General features: G+C 59.3%; 1 protein-coding gene across 8 annotated transcripts; it reads right to left on the reverse strand.

The window, feature by feature from the left end:
- Positions 1-1,083: 1,083 nt before the first annotated feature.
- On the reverse strand, positions 1,084-17,636 carry TRPM2 (transient receptor potential cation channel subfamily M member 2). 8 transcript variants are annotated; one of them, XM_086617953.1, is made up of 33 exons: positions 17,472-17,519; positions 17,183-17,206; positions 16,997-17,085; positions 16,336-16,504; positions 15,676-15,856; positions 15,124-15,290; positions 14,495-14,675; positions 13,899-13,960; positions 13,469-13,669; positions 12,980-13,082; positions 12,619-12,740; positions 10,895-11,245; positions 10,288-10,425; positions 9,485-9,614; positions 9,058-9,203; positions 8,798-8,910; positions 8,480-8,693; positions 7,789-7,907; positions 7,332-7,464; positions 7,009-7,180; positions 6,348-6,531; positions 5,887-6,068; positions 5,605-5,737; positions 5,405-5,492; positions 4,682-4,769; positions 4,117-4,268; positions 3,527-3,603; positions 3,337-3,438; positions 2,933-3,019; positions 2,652-2,757; positions 2,012-2,113; positions 1,487-1,603; positions 1,084-1,209 (listed from the first exon to the last, which is right to left on the reverse strand). In XM_086617953.1, exons 4-33 carry the CDS (start codon positions 16,393-16,395, stop codon positions 1,084-1,086), a joined length of 4,137 nt encoding a protein of 1,378 aa, XP_086474079.1. In that variant the 5' UTR covers positions 16,396-16,504; positions 16,997-17,085; positions 17,183-17,206; positions 17,472-17,519. The 8 variants fall into 8 exon arrangements, with proteins under 8 accessions (XP_086474079.1, XP_086474077.1, XP_086474078.1 ...); XM_086617951.1 differs by having other exon boundaries at positions 1,084-1,196; positions 1,453-1,603; XM_086617952.1 differs by having other exon boundaries at positions 4,117-4,258; positions 4,669-4,769.
- Positions 17,637-19,582: the final 1,946 nt, after the last annotated feature.

The raw sequence follows: 19,582 nt of genomic DNA on the forward strand, positions 1-19,582 counted from the left end.
CGGGAGACAAAGGGAGGATCCAAGATCCCTCCCTGAGTGGTCCCAGGCGTAAGAAGCCACCACGGGGCTGTTCTGGGCTATTGAGAAATGACTCCACTGTGCCTTGTTCACCCCATGGCAGGCAACAGAAAAAGTGAGGGAAGGACCCCTTGAGAGCAGAGATGTCTGAGATGGACACACTGATACCCTCTCTCCCTGCCCTACCTGCCCGAGGGGCTGCAGAGCACGGACCACCCGGGTCCCAGCAAGCCGCCCCTTTCCGTCCACATGCACGAGGCGGTGGAGGCAGGCAGGGGACATTTAGCTGGTGCCTTGGCTCAGAGGGAAGGAGTTCAGTGACAAGGCGGTGCTCGGCGTACACACGCAGGATCACGTAGCGTATGGGACACGGGAGGCGGACGTGCACAGAGCTATGAAACCGTAGGTATATAAGCCAAGAGCTGCTCACACCTTCAGAAGTGCTGGATCACAGCTCAGGACCATGTTGTTGGGTCTGAGGCAACCTCATATCCCCAGAGATATGGGGACGGCTGCCGCAGGAGTGACTTGCAGGGCAGTCAGGAGCTTTAGGTGCAAAAGACCCCGAGCCTTCTCCAGAGCAATCCTCTGGGAGCTGTGGCAGTGGAGCTGCCAGGGCTCAGAGCAGGAGTTGTGGAGTGGAGGTGCCCAATGGCTGTCCTGGGCGGAGGGGTAGCTGGGGCTGCCATGTCCTCCGTGCCCACACCAAAGCAGGTGGGAGCTCAGAGAAGGAACACCTTGCAGGACCAGTCCAGTGGCTCTGCTTGGCCCAAGCCCTAGTGCCATGGCTCATGCGGAAGCACCAAGAGACGAGCTGGGGCTGAGCTTGGTGGCTGAGGTGACCGGGATGGTGCATAGGCACTGCCCAGGCAGTCCCTGCCCCAGGCTGCTGAGGAGGGGACACTTTTCCTCCCAGAGATCTGCAACGTACATTCAGAGGGGCAGCCAAAGTACCTAGTCTCCAATAGCTTCCCACGGTCTCATGGGTGAGCTGTGGAGGAGCTGCAGGTCCCACCAGAACCTGGTCTGGGGCAGCAGCAGGAGCCCTGGCCTGTGCTTGAGGACTCAGTAGTAGGCTCCGAGGAGGGTTGAGACCTTGTGCAGGAGCTCCTTGTGGTTGGCGTGCAGGGGGATCCTCTTGTCCAGCACCTGCCAGCGGATGCACAGCTCCGGATCGCAGCCCTGGAGGAACTGGAAGGGGACCAGAGACATCACATACGTGCTGCTGGCGAGGGACCACACCAGCCATGCTCAACAGCACCCCCAGTCCCCAGGCTCCTGCCCTTTCTTTTGGGACCCCCCCCGGTGCAGTGCCACCCCATGTTCATCCCCATGTTCTTCCTGCGCTGCACGCAGCTGGAGAAGTCCACTGCTGATGAGAACGAGCTCTGGGTCTGGCGATCCAGGTCCCCTGCCCCACGCCCGCTGAGTGCTGGGTCAGGGAGCTGTGGAGGTGAGGGGCCCGTACCGAATTCAGCCGCTTCATCTCCACATCGTTCTGGTTGTCAAAGTGCACGCTGACGGCCACCGTCTCGACCCAGGCGTTATCCGTGTTGCGGGGGTCGTCAAGGTACCCTTTGTGTATCTGTGATGGTGAAGGAGAGCCACGTTAGTGGAGCCCTCACCACCTCTCTGAGGGCACCGAGAGGCCCTGGGGGCGGTGGGGCATCGTCCCACGGCTCCTCTGCCCCGCTGGAGACCAGTGCCCTGTTCCCACTGAAGCTGGAGCGATGGAGAGCGATTGCAGCAGGCTCAGACATCGGTGTGCGCACCCACCCCAGGGTCCCTGGGCTGCCCCCCAGACCCCTGCGCGGTGCGAGGCCGTCCACCTCGCCCAGCCATTCCTCCTCGGTGGGAGCAGTGGCCAAGGGGTGATGCCCCTGTCCCATCATGATGTCCACATGTCCCCGTACTGTGGTGATGCCCCTGTGTGCCTGTACTGCCATGACACCTGTGTGCCCCCATACCGCTGGGACACCTGCATGTCCCCCACCTCGGTGCCTTGTTTCAGCAAGTTCTGGAACTGGGGCCAGAACTCCCGGCGCAGGATCCACTTGAGCTTCAGCGGCAGCATCTCGCCTGGCTCCAGCGACCCCTGCGCCAAAGCAGATGTCAGTCCTGGGACATGCCACCAGCCCAGCCTCCCTCACTGCCACCAGCTTGGCCATGGGGCAGTGGCCACCACTGCAGAGGATGTCACAAGCTCTGGTGGGTGAAGAAAGCATTGGTGGTGCCTCCTTCCCCCTCTTGCCAGAAGTCCTCGGCTATGCCCAACCACATGTCTGAGTTTGCCTGATTCAACCCCTGGACCCCTCTGTCAAAGGACGTTATGCCAATGGCCTGGTAAGATCTCATGAAGGACATATGAGAACTGAAGCCATGGAAGAGGAGGAGAGAGAAGCAGGAGACAGAGGGTTAGGGTGGCTGGGGGTATGTGGCGGGACCACCGCTCGCCCAGCACTCCTGGCAGCACAGCCCCGCACACAGATGCTCTGCGGAAGGGGCAGAGGTACCTCCTTGGACAAGGCTGTCACACCAGTCTATGTTTCTCCCTTTTCCGCAGAGCATCCAGCCATCAGCTGTTCCCATCACCCCACACCCTTCTGTGCCGGCTGGTTTCCACCAGCCCTTACCCCGGGCAGAGCCCAGACATCCGACAGCGGGTACTGGGCCACTAGGACTTCCAACATCTTCTTCAGGCTCTTCCTTATGATGGAACCATCCAAATTCCTCCTCCAGCTGTGGAAGAGGCCCCTGTTACGCTGCAGCTGGGCTCGGTTCCCGTTGCCCAGCATGCTCTTCCCACGTCGAACGGGCAGCGGTGGGTTTTGCCAGACCCCAGTCTCTCCGAGACAGCTTCATTCCCCCTTTTCTGTTCCACCTCCCCATCCCATCTCCATCCCTGTGCGCTCACCGGGTCACGACGGGGTGCAGGGCATGGTTGGGTCCAAAGCAGTGCAGCCTCCCGCGGCCTCGCAGCCCCGTCCTGCCCATGGGGTTCCTGGCAGGGAGAGAGGGAGCGGGCTGGGGCAGCGCCAGGGTCCCTCTGTGCACCCCGGTGCGCGGATCGAAGCCCTGTACGGCTGCCCCGAATTTCCCACCACGGCACTGCACCTCTTCTTGGCATGGAGGACATCACGGAGGAAGACGCACGCCATTATCCCTGCCCCACCGTTAGCTGCTGGGAAGCGGGAAGGGGATGGATGCACCCAGACCCCCCGCCTCCCTGGATTCTCCGTCTCCCCGGTGAGACGGAGCCTACAGCCGGACACCCCAGCTCCCACCCCACCCGCCCGACCCCGTGGCAGGGGCACTCACAGTGGCAGCCCGTCCTGCACGGTGTAGAGGCCGTGGAAGCTCTGCCGGTCAATCAGCCCGTCCATGGTGTTGTAGTTGATCTTCAGGAGAGACTCCAAGGAGCTGGAGGGCAGGAGGCAGCCCGGCAGGGAGGGCTGGCTGTGACAGCCCGGGGAAGGGGCGGACAGGGGAGCCATGGGGTGACACTCACGGGCTGAACGGGTCCTGCACAGCCATGTCCTTGTGGTCGGCCGAGTAGGCGGGAGGGTCATAGAGGGGGAAGTCCACCTGCAGAGCACGTGGCCGTGTTGGGCTCCCCTTGTGTCCCCGCTCTGGTGGCAGGTAGGCACTGGGACCACCGGGGACACTTTCTGTCCCTTCCTCTGCCCAGCTTGTGGCATCGCTCCCGGAGGCACGCAGGGCTCCAGGACCTGCTCAGGGTCTTGGCTGGAGGGTTGGTGCCTCTCACTCATGCCCCCATGGAAGCCAGTGCCAGATCCTGTCCCTGACTCTGATTCAGGAAATGCAGAGGCAGGTTTTTGTCCCCTCTGTGTCCCCACCCAGCATCCCCAGGCATCCCTGGCACTGCAGATCCCAGCAGGAACCATGCCCGTTCACCCCTTCTTGTCCCTGGCAGGGCCTTGGAGCTGCTGCTCCAAGAAGCCACTTGTCCCAGTGTTGGGAAAAGCAGGAGTTCCCAAGTGTGACATGGGGGCAATGATGAGTTTCCTCTTCCTACCGCCGTTGCGATCTATCCCACAGCCCCCCTCCCAGCCCCGCTCCCCGAGGTCACACTCCTACCTCCCAGGGCACCTTCTCATCCGGCACAGGGAAGCGGAGGGTGTGAGACCCTGGGTACAGGAGGTTTCGGGCAAGCACGTGGTACGGGGGCTGGCTCTCCTCTGGTTTCCCCTCCAGGTCAACCTCCTTTGTCTCCGAGGCTCTGCTGGAGCCTGCGAGGCGGACACAGAGAGTGAGGTCCCGCAAAGCCGGGTGCTGAGTCCGGTGCTGCGGACCGTGGCTCTGCTGAGGGGTCTGCCTGGGTCTCTCCATGGGGATGCTGATGTCCCCTGGGAGCCTGGCCCCCCATGTCCCTTCCAGCAGACCCCCCAAACTCCTCCGGGGATGCTGCAGTGGAAAGCCTCAGCCATGGGCTCCAGGAGGGCTCTGGAGCGGAGGGTGGGAATGGCTGCAGGAGGGGCCGGACGGCCTCGCAGACCCCCCCCAAGCCCCCCTGGGCCAAAGGAGCCTCTGCCTCGCTGCTTAACAGAGGGGTGCGAGGGGCTGCTCAGCCCTGCTCCGCGGGTGCCAGCGCTGGGCTCCGGGTTTCCCCGGTGCTGCCGAGGTGGAGACGGGCTCCGCTTACCCACGGGTGGCACGTCCTCGCCCGAGCCGAAGCCGTTGCCCTGCAGCGCCTGCATTATCCACCTCAGAGCCTGGGCACTCTGCTGCACCTGTGTGGCACAGGGGAGGGTCAGCCCTCCCGGAGCCCCCCTGCGCTCCCGTGCTCCAGCACCGCAGGACACAGCCCTGGCGGGCAGCACTGCCGCCCTGGGCTGCTCATCCCCCAGCGATCCTTGCTGTGCCCTGATGCTCAGCTTGGAAAACCACCTCCAGGGGAAAAAAATGTTTCAAAGCAGGTGGAAATGGAAGTGGAAGCGGCAGCGATGCTGCTGCCATCTCAGAGGGGAGATGCCAGGGCCCGGTTAGGCTCACCGGCTACCCCACTGCTGGCGCAGGGTGTGGAACAGCTTCACAGGGAGAGGGTGGAGAGTCGCCCATCTCCAGAAGGTCTGGAGGGTCCTCTTGGGCCAAGGAGGTGAGCTGGGTCAGATCTAACTGCTTGGGGTGAGCAGTGGAGGCAGGGGCTCATCCCGCCACTTCCCACCTTCATCCTGTTCGCTTTGGAGTCAAAACGGAACCTTTCCCATAAGCCTTTTCCTCTCGGATGCTATTGTTTAGGCAAGGAAACTCAAACTGTTCTAAAGGGGATGGATTCAGCGGGACTTTCTCATGTGCTCTGGTTCAGTTGACTCAGCCTCTGGAAAACCCCCACATTTCTTAGGTAGTTGCTCAGCTTTCGCCTCACCTGGTCTTCCAGAGAGACCAGTCTCCTCTCCACCAGCCCTGTCCTCTTCACCTGGTCCAAGTCCACCAGCTCTGCCAGCATGTCAACCCTGGAGGGACAGTGCGGAGAGGAACCCCCTCAGCTCCTGCACTAATCCCAACTCTTTCCTGCCCAGGACACTGGAGGACAGAAGGATGTCCCCGTCTCAGGAGTGCTGGTACCTCTGTGCAATGTCTCGGATCTTCTGCTCCGTGTTCTGCTTCTCCTGGCACTGCTGGTGCTGCAGGTAGTTCTCCTTCAGGTACATCTCCCAGGAGAGGAGGGCAGCTTCTTCGTTCTTCTCCAGCTTCTCTTCTGCCAGAGGAAGGGGACAGCAGTGCTGTCAGATCCCTGGGCATTCCAAACGCTGTGCCGCAGCCCAGATGTCGAGCCTCATGCCTCGGTGCACGGTGCCGTGCCCCGGGAAGGAGGCAAAGGGCAGGAGGGGAGATGCTGGTCCTCACTGAGCTGCTTGTGGCGCGTAGCTGGCCTGCGGAGCAAGCCTCGCCGGACCAGGATCTGCAGGTGGTTGAGGAGGATGAAGGGTGGAGGTGCAGGCGGGCGGCTGTGGTACTCCTCGATCAGGTCGTGCCGCTGAAACTTCCAGATCTGGTCCGTGTGCTGTTGGACCTGCTGGAAGGTGTAGCTGGGGCAGAACCCAGGTGTCAGCCGTGCCGTAGGGATGAGGAGGCACATTGCTTCTGTATGGTGCCCCAGCTCCTACTCATGTCCCAGGTCAGCCCTGGCCTGCACCCTCTACTTTCACCACATCTAAAAAAACCCCAAAGCACCCCTGTGCCTGGTCAGCATGTTCCCCAGAACCCTCCTTGTGCTTTCTCAGCTTGTGGTGCCCTGGCCATGGCCAAGCCTGCAAGCAAAGCCAGCTTGATTCACCATCAGGATCATGGGGCCAAGCCAGACTCACTTGAACATAGCGATGAGGAGGTTGAGGAGGAGGATGTTGGTGAAGAGCAGGTACAGGCACAGTAAGATGACAGTCAGCCACTCTGGGAAGATGGGTTTCTTGTTGTCCTCATTCGTCTCTGGGCACTTGGGCTTGTAAGGGTCGGTCCCATTGGGGCTGCACTGGTCAATGTTGAAGTTGACCCCTGCAAGAGAGCACGGCATGACTGCTGCAGGCAAACCTCGTGGTGTCTCAGGAAGCACCTCGTGCTCGCTGAAAGCAGCCAGCATCAAGGGAGCTTAGCACCAGGCAGAGGTTTGACCTCAGTCTGCATCATCCCAGGTGCTCTGCTCACTGCCACCAGCTTTGCAGCTGTGGCACTGAGCTGGATCCACTCTTGCTCCTTCACCTTTCCTAGTGTGCTCGCTTGAACGCTTGGGCAGGTGCGGTCCCTGGATTTGCATTGGTGGCAACGCTCCCAACAGGATGGAGCAGGGCTCCATCCCCATGTGTCATCATTGCTCCCTCCTGGCCTTACATCATGCTTGGAGAGAGCCCTGTGCAGGACTTCCATGGGCCAACATGGCAGGAGATAGGCAGATTGTGGCATGAGCTTGGTACCCCTCAGCCTTGTCGCAGCCACCCTGCTCATGCCACGTGCTGTCACGCCAGTGCCCCTTACCATCGATGTAGGAGGGAATCTGCCCAAAGATGGTCAAGTAGGAGTGATAGACCACGCCACGGAAAAGCCACTCTACACGTTCCTCGTTGTGGATCAGGATGGCCTGCTTGGCAACCCCAAAGGACACCACCCACACTGCTAGCAGGAAGAGGAAGAAGAAGACATCCTTCATCTACAAAGACAGAGGGGAAGCAAAATTGTGCCCTGGAGCAAACCCCACTCCAGGATAGGATAACACGGGTAACACGGGTGACACATCCATCCCACGCTGGCATCCAGCTGCCCTAGCTGATCACCCTGGCAGGATGGAGGGTTGCTCTCACCATGCGCTTCACGATGATGATCTTGGGCCCCAGCGTTTTGCTGACTGTGAAAATGTGCATCAGACGCAGGCAGAAAATGATAAAAGCCAGGGACAGAATGATGCGCCCGGGGTATAAGGTTGACGGGATCAGCCTGGGCACGGAAGAAAGGAAAGGAAACATCTCAGTGCCACCAGAGTGTGGGGTTTTTTTTCCCTGGTCTTGCAGCATTACATTTCTGCAATATCAGTGAGGTTCCCCAGAGCGGTGGGTGAGAGCCGCGGCGTGAAAAGCATCCCTCCCAAAAGCAGCTGAAAGCGGCGGCAAATTGGTCAGAATTAATCACACGACTACAGAAATCTCCGTTGGCCTTCGGAAGAAGAAATGGCAATTACTAAACCTGCACGGTTCTCACACCAGATTCGCAGCCTACAGCCTTGAGCCTGTGCCCTGCCAGGCACGCGGCTCCGCGACCCACCTGCAAGTCAGCCCTGTGATGAAGACGAGGATGGCACAGATGTCCAACTTATTCCAGAAGTCCTTGATGTACAGGGAAGCCATTTTCACAACCCCGAACCCATCCGGATCGTACAACAGCTGTGGGGAAGGGAAGAGGGGTTGGTATTTCAGTGAAAGGCTCATGAGATACTCATGTGCCTTGTAGAGGGGAGGGACTGCATGGACCTGCTGGCCATCACTGGACTGTCTTGCTTACCCAAAGTTCACCTGAGCCTACAGATTTTTCTACTGGGGCATGGAAGGAGCATGGGGAGAGACACCTGAGACGTGGGGCTCTAGTCTGGTGAAGAAAGGCACTGAGATGTTGAAGCAAAAGCTCAAAACCCCCCAAATTTCAAGCAAAGCCTGGAAATGCGTCTGGGAATAAATGCCCAAGGAAGGAGGTGGTTCCTCCATCTCCTGGTGGTTTCAGCTCAAAACAGCAAATCTTTCTGCAAGTTCCCAGAGCCAGGCCAGATGCAGCCAAGGAGATTCCCCAGCTTTGGAGATGGGGGCATCTGGCAGTCCCTTGTGCTGGGACCTCTCCAAATGGACAGTGACATGAGAAGCAGCATGGGAGCGTGAGCTATGCAGGACCTTCCAGGAGCACCCAGAGGGGTGTCTCTCCCTTCTCTCACCTCCTTCCAGCCTCTGCTTTGCCTGCCCCGTACCTGGCGGATCTCCTCGCACACCAGGGAGAAGAGCCAGAAGTAGATGACGTACTCCCGCCAGGACGGCGATGGCTGGAAGTCAACCATCAGGACGTAGGCGAAGAGCAGGAGGAAGGTGAAGTAAGAGAGGATGTTCATGTGGAAGATGACGACAGGTGCCGTGAAGAAGGCTCGGAGGCGCGTCAGGCAGCCCATGGGCTGCAGCCTCTTCTCCCTGCAGGGAGCGGGGTGGAAGAGGGGCTCAGCTGCCCAGGGAGATGCCACGGCAGCTTCTCCCAGCCAGCCTTGGTCCACGCATGCCCTGGCTGCAAGATGTACCTGAAGGTGATGAGGCTGGTGTAGAGAAGTGGGAGGAACAGCATGCACGCAATCACCCGCCAAAGCCCGTTGTCCACACACATCTTCCCCCACCAGACTTTGGTTAGAAACGCCTGTGAGCAGGGAGGAAGAGGATCTCTGGTTGCAGGACCACCTCCCATCAGAGGAGAGACAGGGCAGAGCCTCACCGCTGCCAGCAAAGAACCTTGGATCTCGGGCAGGAGGCACTTCCCCTCCAAGCACCACTGCTAGGAACCCACCTGGACACCCCCATGGGACACAAAATTCATGTTCTTGGCCTCCAACGCCAACTGCAGACAGGTTGTCTTCCCCCAGGCCTCAGAGACACGTGTGAGGAGCTTCTGGGCTCTCTCTTCGTCCTTGCGGTAGCAGTCTGTGAACACGCCTGGCCAGGCAGGGACCAGGGAGACAAGGCTGAGCTCCAGGGCCAGCTTGGTGCTCAGCAAGGCACCTTCAGCAGGTCACCCTTTGCAGCAGGATTTGGACATCACACCGCGCAGCGGTGAGAGCACCCTCTGCTCTCCCACCACCACCCCGACCGTGATGAGGGGACCCCCTGTTTCTCACCGCCCACCCCACCTATCACCCCCAGACACCTCCTGGGCAGCACCAGCCAGCCCCGCAGGGTGTGAGAGCAGTTCTGGGTCACTGTCCCCTCCCGCTCACCGATCGCCTTGTGCTCGAACCGCTCGGCCAGGGCCAGCATGTCATCGGTGGTGTCGGTGTCTTCCTCCTCCTTGGCGAGCTCCTTCAGGATTTTGCTGCAGGCCAGCGCGGCCGCCATGCAGTCCTGGCTCTGGAGCAGAAGAGGCCAGAGAGAGTGTGGGGGTCTGTCCTGCACGTCCTGGTGGTCCCACCAAGCCCTCCATGGCTCCCATGGGAGAGAAGGCGGGTGTCCCAAGCAGACCGCTGCCCAGGATGGACAGCTTGCCATGACAAGGGCTAATTTGTGCTCCCCTCCAGGCAGTAGGTAACCCAGTGCCATGGGGAATCCGGGGACAACCCTGCTCTCCTCGTGGGAAGCCTCAGGTGATGGAACGGTGTGACTCCATGGCTCTGCACGGCGTGCTCACCGTGCTGCCAGCCACACTGCCTCTCGCCCAGGGATGCTGTTTTGGGTGGAAGCCTTCTCCACCCCAGCTGCCGTGCCCCTGCGTCCTGCCTGTGGTGTGCCGAGCCCTCGCTCAGCCTTTGCAAGGGGGCGCACGCTTCTGGCCCAGCACATCATCTCTACCCACAGCGTACATTTTGGCTGGGAAGGGGGAGATCTGGCATCACCGTGTGTGGCCGGGGATGAACATCAAGTGTCTGCTGGCTCCTGCTTGGCCAGGGGTCAGGCTCGGGCACTGCCATGGGCCAGCTCGCCTGCTGTCCCTAATGCCAGCAGGTGCCATCTTTCCTCCTGGGGCTGGGAGGTTTGGTTCCATCTGAGCCTCTCGGCTGGGACCGACAGCTCCGGGCTGTGATACCTGAGCCCAGATGATTTCTGCCAGCTCCTTGCGGTTCTGGACCACAGCCCAGATCAGCAGGTCGCGGACGGGGTCCATGGTGAAGGTGACTCGGCCGGCAGAGCGCTTGTAGAGGGAGCGGAGACTCGACCCCTGAACCTGCAAGGCATGGGATGGTCAGACCTGTCCTCCTGCCAAGAGGCTGCAGAGAGCAGACAGCCCCTCAGCACGAAGCCACCCCTGAACCCTGGGTGCCTGCCTCCACCACCCATGGAAAGGTCTTTGCTGCAGAGAACAGGGTGGACAAGACTGGACTCCTCCTGGAAATATCACCTTTTCTAGGGCCGGGATCATGCAGGGATGTGCCCATCCTGCCCAGTGCACCCACCCCACTGGGTCCTGCCCACCAGAGCCACGCTGCCACGTGGTGCTGTGGGTGTAGGAGGGTGGGAGTTGCACCTTGAATGTGGGGCAGATGACTTGGGCAGGGCTTTAAGGGACTGTCAGTGGGGTTCTTGAGCAGGCAAGAGGACATTGCAGCCCAGCTGCAACCTCCAGGATGGTTTCTTGAGCCAGCGTCCCCCCTTCCTAATGCCACCCTGCCACCACGTAACCTGGAGATGCGTACATTCAGCTTGATGTGTGGGACAGGGATGGAGAGCCGGGGCCGCTCCGTGTGCTTGGGCTTGGGGTAGAGAGGCTGCGTGGAGCGGCCCAGGAGCTCCCGCAGCACCTGGGAGACGTGGTGCAGTTGGATTCTTGGCATTTTGGAGCCAGCTGTGTGCTCTCTCTCCTCCAGCAGGACCTTCTGCAGCTTGCTGTGGAACAGGCAGGATGGTGCCATGTTGTCGTAGAGGTAAACCAGGGTGTCCCAGGTGACAAACTCCTTCAGACGCACTCCCTGCTCCAGGAACAGCTTCACAAACTCCGGCTTGTTGGAGATCAGGGCTGCTGCCATCATGGGGTGGAGATCTGTGGGCTGGCAGGCCAGAGGCAGAGGTGAGGGGCTCCGTGGCCCCAAAGCAGGGCCCCACCATACTCCTCACTCAGATGGGGGAAAGATTTTATCCCTGAGCACACAAGGAGTTTCTGGATGTGTGAGAGCAGCTGGGAGGTACTGGGACCTGTGGGACAGCCCCCAGAGACACACTTGGTGGTTAGTACACCCTGTCCTCTGGCAGCGAAGCCTTCTGCTCCCTTGGCTGCTGGGTGGAGGGATGGGGTAGGGTAGAGGGTAGACCCTCTTTTCCCAGCTCACTAGGATGCACCATACAAATGAATAGGACCTCGCAGGGTTGTCCTCTATGCACAACTCTTCAGCTGAAGATCATGGTGCTGCCAGCTGGATCTCAGCCATGGGGAGACTGGCTGCTCCCGATGGTCACCCAGTTCAGCCTTTGTGGGATTTTCCTCTCCAAGGAAAGAAAAACCTTCCTTTCCAACCTTTACATGTGCTCAGAAGTGAAAACGACGCCCATGGGGAAGGGGCTACATGTCTGTCCTGGTACGTGCTGACCTTCTGCCAGGAGCTTGGATTCAGCCTCAGCTTTTCATACCAGCCACACCAGGCCAGGGCTGCAGCACCTTGTAACAGCCCTGGTCTGCACTGGCTAATCGGAACGCCTGCCTCGTCCTCCCTTCCCAGCAAAGGTGTGGATCTTGTTCAGGCTGTGCATTTTCGCACCATCAAATATTTCATCTTCGGGATGCTGGTTCCCACCAGCTCTTCCCAGTTCCACAAAAGGTATGTATGTGAGCTGGGGGAATCCAAACAAATCAAACAAAATAGGAAAATCCCTTCCAAGTCCCACATCCCCAGCAGAAAGGACAGAGAACTCCGCTCAGCTTCGGCTTCTCAACAGCCAGATCAGGTGTGGGACAGCAGAGGTGGCTTGTACTGCTCCCTGCCCCACTCGGTGGCGAAGTTTGAGCAGGGAAGAACAGGGCTGGGTGAGACAAGTTGCCGTTTGACAACGTGGCATGAGCAGTGACCACAGGGCAGAGCTGGTAGGAGGTATTTTTGGCTCTAGGCTGTCTTTAAAAGACTCTGGTTTTGAACAAAATACCGATCAATCACCTTGGTAAACAATTATAAGCCGAATAGGACCTTTTCAGGCAAAGAACTGCAGGGTGTGCTCACCTCTGCTTTGGGTGTTGGAGTGCACTTTTGAAAGACTGGGCAGATTAAAAGCCCCTGGCAACATGGTGGGAGTTAAGGGTCCAAGAGAAATGCCCTCAAAAACTCTCCCTAGGCACAGCCAAGGTGAACAGTACCCTTGGGGTCCACAGTCCTCAAGTGGGACCTAACAAGCTGTGAGCCTGACCAGACAAGCAGCACAGGCACTCCCTTACCTTCCACTCGTGGTCGTCTGTGAAGATCTCACTCCGAGCAATGTCCACCCTGTTCCAGGCCACAGCTAGCTTCAGCTGGTGGTCCCAGTTCTCATGACCAAAGTGATCCTGGTTTCGGGATGCTGCATGCAAAGGGCACGTGTTAGAAGAGAGGATCATTTATGCGATGACAAGATACCTCCTGGAAGCCCCCTTAGAGGCCTGGACCTTTGGGAGAAACATCCCTCCCTGATCAGGACAGCATCACAAGGTTTGGGGACCCCTTTGATGACCCCGTAAGTCAAGCAGCTGCAGGAGGTGACTTGTGACCCCCATCCTATTCATCCCACCCCATCCTCCCAAGCAGCTCCCCACTCCTCACCTTTGAACAGAGCCTGGAGGATGGCCACATCCACGTCCTGCTGGCCATATTTGCCCTCTCTGAAAATGGTCAGGAGCTGCCGGTTCCTCACTATGTCTTGGATCTACAGGAGAGCCGTGGGCAAGCAATCAGCAGCAGCAGCATCTCTTCCCTGCTGCTTCCCACAGCCTCCTGTCCTGTGTGGGGCAATTCCTTGCTCCCCTCGGGTTGCCTGCAGACCCCCTGTGCTGTGTTTCCCAGACTGGCTGGGGCTGGTCCCAGCTGGTACCTCTCTGTCCAAAGGGTGCTGCTCCAGGCAGTGGAGGAGCAGAGCTCAAGCCCTTGGGGTGCCCACCAGAACATTGCTGAGGACCCTCCATGGGTGGTCGGCAGAAAATGAGCCTTAAGCTTTGTGCTGGGAGCCTTTCTGCTCATGGGCAAGGACCCCTGGGGACCCCTTTGATCTCCACAAGCTCAGCAAGAGGAGCTGTCTGCCTGCAAGAAGCTCACCTTCTTGGTCCACTCCACCAGCTTGCCCTCAGTAAAGAGATCATAGGTGTCCTGGAAGAACACGCTCAGCTTCTTCTGGATCAAGGCAATGGTTATCTTGGGCACAGGCAGGCTGGCCACCTGTGCGATGACATCGGCCACACGCCCAGACCCTTCCACAATCACACAGGGGGTCCCATTGGTGATGGCATTGTAGATGGTCTGCAACAGAGCGGGGAGGCTGGTCCTAATCCCACTCGGAGGCCAGCAGACCCTCTCTGAGCCTGAGACCCGCACCGCTGCTCTGCAGCACTCCCGTCCGGCTGCGTTTCAGCCAGTGTGGCACCACGCTCGCACCGACACCGCAGAGCAGCATCCCGGACAAGGAGCTGCCCCCTCCTACCACCCCACCTCTCCGCTCTGCTAGGAGTGGGTGGGAGAAGTTCCTTACGTCGAGTGTCCCGGGGCCTCCTTCCAGTACCACGCACACGATGGGGATCTTGATGGCGACGCCTGTGGGGAAGCGGAGCCCAGGGTCACCTCCCTGTGGGGCAGCCCCCCCTGTGCAGCTGAACGTGGTCCCCTCTGAGCAGTGGGATGTGAAAGGCAAGGTGGGAGCACTGCCCCTGACACGCCAGGCTCCAGCACAGAGGGGAGACGATCTCCTGGCAGTCACGCTGCTGGAGCATGTGTTAGAATAGAAGATCATTTGCACAGCGAGAAGATGCCACCTGGACGCCCCCTTGGAGATGTAGCCCTTTGGCAGAAACGACTCTCACTGATCAGCTCGGCATCACAAGGCTTGGGGACCCCTTTGGTGACCCCATAAGTCAAGCAGCTGATGGAGAAAGGCTCTTTGATTTGCATCACTGAGGAACCAGGTTCCACATCTATATGACAATCCTCTCAAACCCCTTGCCTGGATCCTCCAGGGAAGCCACAGCCTCCCATCTAACTGGAGGCCAGGATGGGCACCCCTTACCAATGGATGGCCCATCCCGCCTTGTGCCCTCTCCTGCCTCAGGCCTGGCTATGTGTTGCCGTTACCTCCTTTCACCTTGGTCTGCTCCGAAATGAACTTCTCCAGTCTGGTCCTCAGGGGGATTTCCACCCCGTACCTCCCATGGGTCCCATCGTCCACCAGGATGAAGTGAGAGTGGTTGCTGTCCAAGCATGACAGGCTGCCTTGGTTCTCCTCATCCAGAACGTACTCAGCTGGAAAGCCACCCTGGAAAGTGCAGGAGGAGAGACTCTGGGAAAAGCCTGGCAGGCCTACAGAGGAGCATCGGACACCCAAAGAAACCAGCATGTGGGACAGGAACAGGTCAGCATGTGGGGACAGTCTGGCCAAACAGCCGTCCCTGCCATGCCTGCAGTTCTCAAGTCAGCCTTGCCCCGTGCTCCTCTGTCTCTGCTCCACCTGCCCTTGCACCCACAAGGGCCCTCCCAGGAGAAGTGCAGCACCTACAGAAGACACTAGGTAGGGTAGAGGGGCTTCTCAGCAAACACCACCCCAGGACCATCACTCCTTCTGGTGTGGCTGGGTTTTACCAAGGCTGCCAGCCACAGGCATGTCTTGAAGCACCCGTTCCCACCACGGTCCCTTGGCAGGACTTCTCCAGCAGTCCAGGCATACAGAGGCAAAGCAAAGGCATGTCCAATTCTGCCTGGCTCACCATGGGGCAGATGAGGCTCTCCCGGTTGTACACGGTCCCCCAGGTGGCTATGCCAATGGTGACGATCTCGCCTTCCTTGTGGCTGCAGCTCAGGATGAAGTCTCGCACTGCCTCTCCCACCTGTTTCATCACACCAGCGTGGGACCCCCCTGTGATGATCCAGGCCCCTGGGAGTCAGAGAGGGGCTTGGGAAGGGAGAGGCTCTGCTCACAGCAATCTCCTAGCATCCTCCTATGTGGCTGCAGGAACACCTGGTCCTCAGAGATGCTCCATCCCCCAGAACATGTCATCCCTGCCCTCTACATCAAGCCCTGGCAGCACAGGAGATGCCTTCTTCAGCACGGGGTTGCATCTCCAGCTCCCTGTGAGCCAGTTTGCAGCGATTGAGCAAGAACAGTCCATCCCTGGTGGTGGTAGTCCAGACAGGGACCTACGGGCCCTCTGAGCCCGCTTGGCATCGCCACAGCAGCCAAACTCGCTGAACCTGGTGTGTCCAGATGACCGACCCCTCTCCCACTGCAACCACAAGGAGGGAGCCTCTGCGTCTCTTACCAGTGGTCTGGGCCACTTTGACTAGCCCTTGTCGGAAGATGTTCTTTAGCCTTGGTTTCATGATGAAGTTTTTGGCTCCCCCGGTGACTGAGATAAGCAGGTTGGGTGCATCAAGGCCCCAGTGCTGTGTCATGAGGTGGTAGATGACCCGTGGAGGGGTATCCGAAGAGACGCGCACGTACTGCAAGAAAGGGAGATTACAGGTGTTTTGGGTAAAAGCAACAGGGTCAGGGTAACGGGGCACCTCCACCGCGATTTCTCCTGTCCCAGCAAAGAACCAGGGGCTTCCCAGCAGAGTCCTGTTGCTGCTGCCCCAGGTCTTTCTGCAAGACCTTGTTCCCAATCGCTTCCCTGGGACCGAGCGTTCCCAAGACAAACCTAAGGACAAGGACTGGGAACAGCTGCTCCTTGACACATGGGCCTCACAGCATGAAGACCAGTCTTGTGGTTTCAGAAAGGGACTAGGGACAGGGCTGGGAGAGAGGAGGGATCCTACCCCCACCCAACCCCTTCCTCTGCGTGGGTCAGCGTTGCCTTTGGGGCATTTCCACGCTTTCCAAACCTCCTCTGATTCAGGAGGGAAATGCTCACGTTTCTTCTGCCATGGCAAGACCTGAACACTGGCTCCCTGTACACCACAGATGGGAAAAAATGGATCACCTTCCCCATCTTCTGACCCAGGCCCGTGAAGTGGATGTCGCCAAAGGCATCTGTTGGCATTTCCTGGATGTGCCTGCTGGGGTCCCATTCCTTCCCCAGGAAGATGGGAGGCTTGGCAGCATCTTCCAGGTGCTGTTCCCTGAGGTAGCCGCACTCGCACACAATCCTCCTGGAACGCACACCACCAACTTTGCCAAACCCAAGCTAAACCCAAAAAGCAAAGCCCAGCTGGCCCCCCCGCCTCCGCCCAGGCAGGAGGTGTTGGTGTTCTCATTAAGAACCAGCACCTCCCACCCAGCTTGTCCTCCAGCTCAAAACTTGTGCAGAAACGAAGGCATTGTTTGGGGGAAAATTTAGCAAAAATGGGTATTTCCACCTGTAGAGGTGGAGGACAGAAATGTGGGGGTTGCTCTGGACGAAGTGTGGATGGAAATGACTGCATGTGAAAGCATCACTAAGGTTCCTCACTGGAAAACGGGATATCAGCCATGCGGTGACACGCAGCAGGGTGAAGAACCAGTCAGAAAGGAATTTGTGAATTCCATTAACACCAGCTCCCTCGACAGTGGAGCTGTGGGATCTTCTGGTGCTGTAGCTCTGTCACCAAACACCCCTTCTGTTTTCCTGGCAGGGGAGAGGAGTGAGGGACTGTCAGACTTACCCAGAATCTGATGTCTGGGAGCTTTCGACAAAGTAGGTGCACTCCTTCTTCCGGATGTTTTCAGGAATCCAGGAGATGAGGTTTTCCTGAGGGATCAGGAAGAGCAGCAAGGGATCAGGGTTCTGAAAAGGGCCAGAAGTTATGCCAAGGGCAAGACGTCCCAGTGCCTGGAGCATAGCTGGGTGCTTTTTTTGATGTGAAGGAAGAAAGCTCCATCACCATCTGCAAGGACAAAGCCAGGTATGCTCCAAGGAGAGGAGATAGGAATGCTGGACATGTACCTCAGATGTTTGAGGTTTTCTGGATGTCCCTAAAACTAAAGTGATCTGTTATTAATGCTCTCCCCAGCCCGAGATTCCCCATGGACATGTCACCGGATAACTCGTTAACGCTCTTCCATCATGTGTGGCCAACCGCTCCCTCTTCCAGCACCTCCTGAACTTGCCTTTTCATTGCTGCCGGAGGGGAAATGTGCCTTCCGCCTGCTCTTCGAGACACTGCTACTGCTCTGCTGGAGGTTGGGGACCACCTCGAAGTCGCTCATCTTCTTGGGGTGCGTGGCAGGGTCGTCTCCTCTCTCAGGGCACACCTTGTTCAGTTCGGAGGGGAGCACCTTGGTGCGGCGGCCACGCGCGGCCATGGCTTGCCCTGCTTGGTCTCCTCTCTCCTGTTCCTAGACTGGGAGGTCCTGAACATCTCCATCCTGAGTGCAGCAGAAAAGAAGAAGGATAACCATGGACTTAAAGCACTGGGACATCCTGTCCATCATTCCCTGGGTGGAGAGACGTCAACAGGAAACCTGCCGGACCCTCACCACGGGGCCACATGGGTGGTGAACCAGCCCCAGGCAGCCTGTCAGCCTCCAAAAATCGACCCCTGCCACCCTCTGCCCACCAGCACGGCTGCTGGGCTGCCTGCTCCGCTGCCCGGCCGTCCCCCAGCCCGCAGCTCCCGTCGCTTGCTCTCTGCTGCAGGCAGCGGGGATATTTCTGGCAGCGGAGAGAGGAGGAACCAGGTCTCTTGTGCAAGCAGCCCAAGCACGGCCCTGCACGGAAAATCTGTACCAAAACGCTGGCTGCAGAGATGGGGCTGCTCCTCCTTTGGGGGGTGGGTGTCATGTCCCCTACAAAGGTCCCCTGCGAGCCCAGAGCTGAAGCTGAGGTGCAGATGGGCGAGCAAAACCCCTGAGCCCTCCCAAACGCTCACAGCCCCCCCTTGCTGAGCTCCTGAGCTGCTGAGACCGGAGAGCTGCAGGAGCAAGGATGGAAAAGCTCCTGGGTGTCTCTGGAGCGCGCAGGGTGATTAGGTAAGGGAGGGTGTGCGGTGCTCGGGTACGGCGCTGGCGAAGCTGCGGGGTCAGCAGGCCCGTGGGTAAGGAGGATTTTGGCTGCTTTTCTTGCAAACCCAACTCTGCATTGCACCGAAGGGTGGGGAGCCCGTAGCGGGGACAAGGAGCGGCAGAGCAAAATCATGGCTACTGCTGTGTTTCCTTCACGTCTCCTTCTCCCAGGCTCAGGCAGGGAGCAGCAAGGAAAAGCCTTTTTGTCAGCCTCCCTCCGGCTGTTTCGTCAGCCCCACCGACTTTTTAGGAGCAAGATTTTGGCAGACTGACTTTCTGCCTCGGCACAACCTAGGGCAGATCTGATTGCTCGAGAAAGAGCTACCTACAGAAGGTCAAACACATCCTCAGGGTGGGCAGGCTGGTGGAGGCTTGGGGCATGGCCACAAGCAGCTCATAAATCCATGCAGGATGGGCTCTCACACCGGGTCCTCCATGGACACCCGGAGGGGTGAACAACTGTGCTGATAAAACACCTGGAGTGTCTGTCCTTAAGGGCTCCGGGGCCAAGGGCAGAGCCTCTTCTGCAGCATGCACTGCCTGCCACCCCCCCCAGCTTGGCAAGCAGCACAGGATGGGGTGGCCGCACCCCCCAGGGGCCTGGCAGCCCACCCCACTGCAGAGAACCCAGAGCCCCTCACCTCGGGGGTCAGGTCACCTCCAGGCTGCACAGGGTGGTCACAGCACCCATCGGGGACAGGGATGCAAAGCCCCAGCTGCAGGCGCTGAGCACTGCCCATGAACCGTGCCCACCGTGCCCACCCCCCCTGCCCCTCTGCCAGCGAGGCCGCCTGTACCTTCCCCGCAGCATCCTCCAGCCGCATCACCAGCTCCTCTGCTCCGCGCCAGTCAGTGGGATTCAGCCCCGCATCCCTCTTCTCCGACGGGTCATTTTGTCCCCGGAGAGGCAGACGAGGAGCAGAGAATAGGGCAGAGCTGCCTGCGAGCTGCCTGCAGAGAGGAGGAGATGGCAGGGCGGCTGGCAGCCTCCCAGCAAATCGAGCTGCGGAAGCGATCCCGGCCGAGAAGCTGCAGCATCCAGACAAGCCCCGGGTTGGCTCGAGCGGCTGAGTCACGCTCCCCGCAGCAGCGATTTCCACCCGCAGCCTCTCCAAGCGCTGCTGCCAGCCCCACACCGGGCGAGACGCTGGTGCCCGAGCCCCTCTTGGCAGATGTCACGAGCAGGGGCTGCTCAGGGGGCCGGCGGGGCCAGCACACGGATGGTGCCGGAAAGGAGCGGTAGCCCG

This window comes from Tauraco erythrolophus, chromosome 11, assembly GCF_009769465.1.
Source record: "Tauraco erythrolophus isolate bTauEry1 chromosome 11, bTauEry1.pri, whole genome shotgun sequence".
Classification (NCBI taxonomy): Eukaryota; Metazoa; Chordata; class Aves; order Musophagiformes; family Musophagidae; genus Tauraco; species Tauraco erythrolophus.